Below are 7,792 nucleotides of genomic sequence, written 5' to 3'. Positions count from 1 at the left end.
AGTTGGTTAAGCGACTTCGGCTCAGGTCATGATCCCGGAATCCCTGGATCGAGTCCCACATCTGGCTCCCTGCTCAGCAGGGAGTCTGCTTCTCCCTCTGACCCTCTCTCCTCTCATGCTCTCTCTCAAATAAATAAAATCTTTAAAAAAAATTAAAAAATTAAATTAAATTAAATTTTTGTAATCTTACCAAGGCTTTTAGGATTACACTCATTAGTACAGAGTTGTTCAAAACAACAGAGATATATTTCAAATTTTTTAAAATTATTTTTTAAAGTTTTTAAAAAATTTAATCTCTACACCCAACGTGGGGCTTGAACTCGAGGACCCCAACATCAATAGATGGATGCTCTACCAACTGAGCCAGCCAGGAGCCCAAATATATTTCAAATTTTTATAGAAATTAAAATTTTATTGGAAATGCATGCATAAAGGAGGGTATTTTCCTCTCATTAGCTCATGTGTGTGGATGAATATCACTTTTTTATTAAAGTGAAACAAGGTTCAGCAACACTTTTATACCTATTTTTCTTTTTAAAAAACTTAAGCAGAGAAAACTTGTTCAAATAAGTAAGCAGATGGAACACTAAGTGGTTTGTTACATACAACAGTCACTTAATTCTTTGAGTTGTTCAACAATCCACGATATTTAAAACGATATTTAATGATACCATCTAGCAGTTCCATAGGATTCTCCTTTAATTGCGTTGAAAGCAAATCATAGGAAACCACTTAAATTATAAAGAGATGTTACCTAGATTCAGACCCTTCTCCATTTCAAACTGAGTACACAGATATGTTTAGGGCTTGATTAGCTTTTGCCTTGGGCTCCGCTTCGGGGAAAGAGATGGAATGAACGGGAACGACAAAAACTTAGGGCCAAGCAAGTAGGGCTGCCGACTTGACTGAAAACCAACCCTGAAATTCCGAGCGTTTCTAGAATGTCCAGGAAAGCGGGGAGGGCTTGACTAAAGGTGGGTCGGTCTGCAAAGGCGTGTGCGCCACCTGCCCTTGGGGGGACTGGGACAACAGCTCCCCGGTATACAGGGCTGTGGGCACCAGGAGGAAATTAAGGGGATTCCCGTTTGGCTGGTGCCAGGCTGCCAGGCCGCGGGCCCTTGGGTGAGGCAGAATGTAAATTTCCACTGGACAGCGTGGAGAAACCGCTCGCAATGGCAGCTGCAGAGAGGAGGTCAGAGCAGGTCACCCGGGGGGTTTCAACTCTCAGAGACTTGGCCTAGAACTTGGAGGCCTGCCGGGCCGCAGCAAGATAACTAGCCTCTAGGCCACCCACGCCCCCATTCACCCGCAGAACGCCGTTATCTCTCTGACTGACATCTTTGTCAGCCAATCACCTTTGGAGCTGAGAAAGCGCCTGCCCCCTGAAGTTGGGCCGGGCCAGTCATTGGAATGACAAACACTTACGCCAATAGCGAAGGGTTTCAGAAGCTACGGATGCAGTAGCCAATGAGGAGAAGGAACCTTTCGAAAGGACATGTCAGGCAGCCAACGGCCAGCGCCGCTACGGGGGTCGCGTGGCTTCCGTTTCGAGAGGGCGGGGCGGGGCTTCAAACGGAAGGTGGCTGTTGTCCGAGCCGAAGCAGGTTTGAAACTGGGGGTCGGGCCCGGCAGTCGTTGTCTGTCGCCGCGGTCCCGCTTCCGGGCTAGGCTGTCCCTGCCCGCCCCCGCCCCGCCTCCCTTTGGACCCCTCAGTCTCAGGCCCGGCTCCCCGCCTGACTCGCGCCCGGCCCGCAGCAGCTTGCTGTCGTCCGGGCCCGCACTGCGGCCTCGCCGCCGCCACCATGTCCCTGCACGGCAAACGGAAGGAGATCTACAAGTATGAAGCGCCTTGGACCGTCTACGCCATGAACTGGAGCGTGCGGCCCGACAAGCGCTTTCGCTTGGCGCTGGGCAGCTTCGTGGAGGAGTACAACAACAAGGTGGGCCGGACAGGGGCTCGGAACCCAGCTGGCGGGGAGCGGGCCCCGGGAGCACCCTTTCCGGGCCGGAGCCCAGACCCCAGGACCCTGCTGCGGACTTGCCTTAGCGCCCCCGAAGCGGTTCCTCTGTGTCTGGCCCTGTGCAGAAGCTTTCGCACTCGTTATCTCATTTAATCCTGGCAGCATTTCTTTGTAGTCAGAAGCGTAATTACCCCCATTTTACTCTTGGGGAAACTGAGGCACCATGTTGTGACTTGCCCGAGTCAGACAGCTATTTCGCGGGGGGAGGAGGGGAATGGCACTCAAACTCGACTTTACACCCAAAAGCCACGCCATTTATCACTCCATTCCTCTCCCTTCGCGCCGCATTGCTTCAACTGGGGGGCGGATAGAGGAAGAGAGAGGGATGCCTGTGAAGAAAGATGCTGCTGCCTCAGTTGGTGGTCATACGCACTCTTGGCTACACTAGATTTCTGTTAGGGCTGTTTACTGTGCAGGCTTCCCCGTCTCCTGCTCCCACCCCCAGGTACCATTCGTGGATCCCCCAGCGCGTCTGCCAGGAGTGTCACTGCTATTGCTGCCTCATATCTGTCCTCTTAAAAGTGATCTCTTTTTGTAAGTTTTGGTCTGTGACCGTGATCCTGCCACTGTTTTCTGAATAGAGAAGGATGACACTTTCTTTATCTTTTCTTGGCTTCTTTCATGGTGATACAGAAGTGTAACTTTGAGTAGTAAGTCTTTCTGGACATTGACAACTTGAGGATCTTTCATAGAAGCACAGGCAGGCAGTAGGAGGAAGCTTTTTTTTTTTTTTTTAAGATTTTGTTTATTTATTTGACAGACAGCGAGAGAGGGAACACAAGCAGGGGGAGTGGGAGAGGGAGAAGCAGGCTTCCTGCGGAGCAGGGACCCTGATGCGGGGCTTGATCTCAGGACCCTGGGATCATGACCCGAGCTGAAAGCAGACACTTAATGACTGAGCTACCCAGGTGCCCCAGGAGGAAGCTTTTAAGCTGACATTGCAGCATGAATTTATTTTTGAAAGTTGTTGAATATGTCAGTGGGAAGAATTTTCTTTCCTTTATCCCTTAATCTCTTCCACTTACTGTATTAAACACTGTGAGAGTGATCAGAGCAACTGAGGGCCTTGGCTAGTGGTGTTTAAAGCCTTATCCTCCTGCTTGAGACACCACGAACACCATGACTTAAGAAGAGTGAAACTGGACAGTGATCGGCATGCTGCAGGGGGAGAAGCCAGGTGGAGTTTGGTTCTGTCTAGTCCACTGACTAGCTATAAGGTGTTACACAGGTTAATCTTATTATTTCTGACCCACAGTTTGTTGTAGGAAAAGAGTTCTTTTTTACACATAAAGGTCCTGTCAAAAAACATTTGTACATTGTGAGTTTGTTTACAGTTTTCCCGAAGTATTTCTCTAGAGTCTAGGTTTCAACTTTTCTGGAACCCTCCCCCCCTTTTTTTAAGATTTTATTTATTTATTTGAGAGAGAGTAGAGCGAGCTTAAGCACACGAGTTAGGACGGGGGGAGGGAGAGGGACAAGCAGACTCCCCGTTGAGCAGGGCTCCATCCCAGGATTCCCCCAGGATTCAGGGATCATGACCTGAGTGGAAGGCAGACACTTAATCGACTGAGCCACCCAGGCGCCCCTCTGGAATTCCCTTTGAGAAGTTGATGAAAGCGACAGACTCTCATTGCCCGGACAGAACACGCACAATTTACACACAAATCCCTGGGACTACACACTGATATTAAAGTCCACCCACTGTCCACAGAAAGCAGAGAATCCTGAGACATAGTTTTATTTTCCGTAATGGCTCGCTCTCGCTCTTCCTTACACCCCATGTTGGACAGCAGAATGGAATGGAATTCAAGGTCCTGATGTGGAAACTGTGTCTGTGTTAGTAAAATTGAGACTACTAGAACTATTACTTAAGAATATATGTTTAAAAAAAGTAAATATATCTTTCAAAGGGCTTGAGATTTTTTACACAAATCAGTGGCCCCTTTCTTCTTGCAAGGTCTTTCAGAGTCAATTTGGATAAGCAGTAGCAGCCCCATTTCTAGGAAAGGAGGAACTGAGCCACAGATAGGCTGCTGGTGAAATCAGTGAAGTAACTAGGGTCAAACCTCATTTATAGGAACTCTACCCCAAAGTTTGTCCTTTCATTTAGCAACCTAATGGAACTCCTTTGTTCCAGGCACACAGGAAGTGTGGGTTTTGGTAGTGAAATACAAACTAATAGTCCCAGTAATCACACCATAAGCAGTTACTTCTATCTTAATTAACTCACTTGCATGATGTAGGCGACACAGTATCTTAAAACTATTTTTGTGCACCAACCTATCCAGGTCAGGGTTCTTAACGTGTGTGTGTGTGTGTGTGTGTGTACACGTGTGTATGCATGCCATGGACACCTTTGGCAATCTGAAGCCAGTAGACCTCTTTTCATAATTACGTTTTCAAATGCATAAAAAACATAGGAATATGAAGGAAATCAATTATATTGAATTACAGTTATCAAAAATATTTTTTAAAAAAGTGGAGCTATAGTAATATGTACTTTTGGCGGGGAGGGGCAGAGGGAGTGAGAGAATCTCAAGCAAACTCCCTGCTGAGCACAGAGCCCATCATGGGGCTTGAGCTCATGATCCTGAGATCATGACCTAAGGCAAAACCAAGAGTCGGACACTTAACTGACTGAACCACCCAGGCACCCTTGTACTTTTAAATTAATTCATTAAATTACACTATCCAGTGTAATTATGACTATAATTTTAAAGTAGTGATGAGGGTAAATAGCATTTCAAGATGTTTAATTATAGTAATGTGATGTAAAAATCTGATCTCTGTCAGTGACAAAGTCAGATATTGACATGGCTGTGAGTAGCTGCCTCCCTTCGTAATGGAAGGAAATGCTAAATTTCAGTCAGAGGTTAGTGAAAATATGAATGTGATTTTCCAATTCAAGCTCATGGACCTCAAGTTAAGAAACCCTGATGAAAAGGATCTGTGCCTGGAGGCTGGTGAGCAGTAAATACCAACTTAACACAGTGCCTTTTAGGCTCAGTTTTGGAGACTTTTACCAAGGAGGTACCAGACTTCAGTTTAGAGGAATTTCTAAAAGTTATTGTTGGAATTTTTGGATCTTTGTTTCCTGCTTGCTGTTGGTAATGATTGCCAGCAGAGGGCAAAATAAATGGACGCAGGTTTTAACATGGGTGAAAAAGTCCGGAAATGTTCATCTTTTTTACTCTGGAGACACCGACATAAGAATACATGATTATAATTTCTAAATTTTTTGTAGTAATGTAATCATGTTTTTTCTATAGTAAAATTATTTGTATTTGTAGTTTAATAGAATTAAATTTATTTGCATTTCAAGAACAACTTGACTTTCAAGTGTTCCATCATCTGAATACATTTGGGAGTTGTTTCAGAGTAAAGAACTGGATTCTATCAGCTACACCTGGAATAAGAAGTCCCATAATCAGTAATTGTGTTTCATCTTCTCCTTTTGTGGTTTCTGCTGGGGGGTACAGCAGCATTGGTGTTGGAGTGGTGGTTCCCTAAATCCTAGTGTTTGTCTGAGACTCCCCTGAGGGATTTGCACATTCCTGGGCTCTACCCCTGAAGTTAACAGACACTCAGCTGATTCAGAAACAGGTGGTACAGATGGCACTCTTAAGAACATTACCCTGGGATTACCTTGACATCTGCTGACCAGAAGCAGAAATCCTATCTTTTTTTTGCATCTACATGCACCTGAACATTGATTCTTCTCTTCCATCCCATACAAAAAGCTCTATTACCAGATAGCCCCTTTGGGGTACTTTGTGTTGAGATCTCAGTTCTGCCTCTTCCCAGTTAGTGTGGCCTTGGGCAAGTTAACATCTGTGCCTCAGTTTCCTCATCTGTAAAATGAGAGTAATAAGTAAGATTAAATGAGTTAATGTATATGTAATGGGTTTAGGAACTCTGCCTGGGACATACATGGTAAACAATTTAGAAATGTTGCTATTATTATTTAATCATCATCTTTACTATATCTGTATAATTGAAATATAATCAAGGAGGATTATATAGGTGTTAATATAAATGTGATTTATATTTTCAAGAGAGGAATCAGGATCCCAGGCCAGAAAGCTACCTCAGAATGTCATTATGTTCATTCCTCTGCCTTTTAAAGACCCAGAGGAAAAAATTCCCTTGATTCCTTTCAACTAAACCCATTTTTGTGGTCTAGAAGCTTCTTCTAGTCAGACGCCAAGTACCATAATGTACTAGTTAAAGCCCATCTTCTCTTGTTCTACCTGACTTAGATACAGTAGCTGATACAAAAATGCTGGTAGTCTCCTGAGTTTATAGGTGGTATTTGCCCTGTTTTAGGGCAAAAGATGAGTAGCAGTTCCTAGGCTTCTGTTTCACTTAGTTGCATGTTTCAGAGTTGGTTTTGAATAGAATTGGCAGAGTCATAGGGATTTATCTTGCCTTAATATTTATCTAACTGATCATCGTGCTTTAAAATTTAGCATCTAGAAAGCATTTTAAGGTTCTGAGGAGAGAAATATAGGTATAGTATACCTGATGCTTTTTGAAAAATACTGATAGTAAGACCACCTTGTACTTGAAATAAATATGGGACGAATGCTTGCCTTCTCAGCCTGTGTTGATGCCTCTGAGATTTTAAAGCAGTTATTTTATCTATTTGGCACATAATGATTTTGACTCTGGCATATAAATTTTCACTTCTTAGTATTTGTGGCAGCCCTTCAGGAATCTCTTCATTTAATTCACCAGATATGATATATTGGACCCATATTTATGTGTTTTGGGCACAATGATGATACTTAGTAATCTTCTGTAGCCTTTGTTAGCAGATGTGAAATTGGCAACAAAAAAGACTTAAGTGTTTTAGTACACCTAAGGGTTTGTGATAGACACTTAGAATTTTGCAATGCTCCACCAGTCCCTCGCAAGACTGTGCAGGGGAATTTAAAATATAAAACTCTTCTGGTTTTAACTTCCTCCTTTCTTTTTTCTAGACAGTGAGAGGACTAATTCCTCCATGGGACCACTGGATAAAAGTGCTGCTGCTTTATTCCTTTTTGTAAAACCTAACCTGGTTCATACAGACTTACTGGAGATGCTGTGATTTGAACAAGGAATGAATCTCTGTTCTGTAGGTAGTCTGGCTTGCCTGAGGCCAGGATGCCAGAGCTGATTGGTTAGCCTCTGAGCCAGGAGCTGAAGGGGTACTGGGCCAGAACTCATCTCAAAGTTTGACAAGGCAGGACTTCTCTGCAGACATTGATCAACAATAATCAGTCAGGAACAGGCTTGAAGGGAGGACAAATGGAAAAGATTAAGTTTATTCTTTCAGGATTTTGCTTAGCTAAGGTTGTTAGAAAGTGTTCCACTGACTGGAGTGGTATTGTTGATTTGCATAACTTGGGGCTTTAAAAAAAATTACATATATACAGGGGTGCCTGGGTGGCTCAGTTGGTTGAGCATCTGACTCTTGATATCAGCTCAGGTCTTTTTTTTTTTTTAAGATTTTATTTATTTGAGAGAGAGAAAGAGAGAGCGAGTGAGCGTACAAGCAGGGGCAGAGGGAGAGGGAGGAGGAGACTCCCTGCTGAGCAGGGAGCCCGATGTGGGACTTGATCCCAGGACCCTGGGAACATGACTTGAGCCAAAGGCAGCCGCCTAACCAACTGAGCCACCCAGGTGCCCCATCAGCTCAGGTCTTGCTGAGGGTTTTGAGATCTAGCCCTGCATTGGGCTCCATGCTGGGTATGGAGCCTACTTAAAAAAAAAAATAAAAATTACAT

The 7,792-nt window shown here is 44.2% G+C and overlaps 1 protein-coding gene across 2 annotated transcripts in view; it reads left to right on the top strand.

The window, feature by feature from the left end:
• Nucleotides 1–1,579: 1,579 nt before the first annotated feature.
• Nucleotides 1,580–7,792, top strand: part of DCAF7 (DDB1 and CUL4 associated factor 7) — a 29,640-nt gene continuing 23,427 nt past the window's right edge. For both annotated transcript variants that reach the window (XR_003211807.2, XM_025890282.2), the window contains exon 1: nt 1,580–1,940. Coding sequence is in view for 1 of the 2 variants with exons in the window: in XM_025890282.2 (XP_025746067.1) it covers nt 1,803–1,940 (138 nt within the window). In the remaining variant the exon portion in view is untranslated. The remainder of the gene's footprint in view (nt 1,941–7,792) is intronic.

Source organism: Callorhinus ursinus, unplaced genomic scaffold, assembly GCF_003265705.2.
Source record: "Callorhinus ursinus isolate GAN/ISIS: 27379988/994484 unplaced genomic scaffold, GSC_fseal_2.0 scaffold50, whole genome shotgun sequence".
Classification (NCBI taxonomy): domain Eukaryota; kingdom Metazoa; phylum Chordata; class Mammalia; order Carnivora; family Otariidae; genus Callorhinus; species Callorhinus ursinus.
This window is presented reverse-complemented; position numbering and strand designations above follow the sequence as displayed.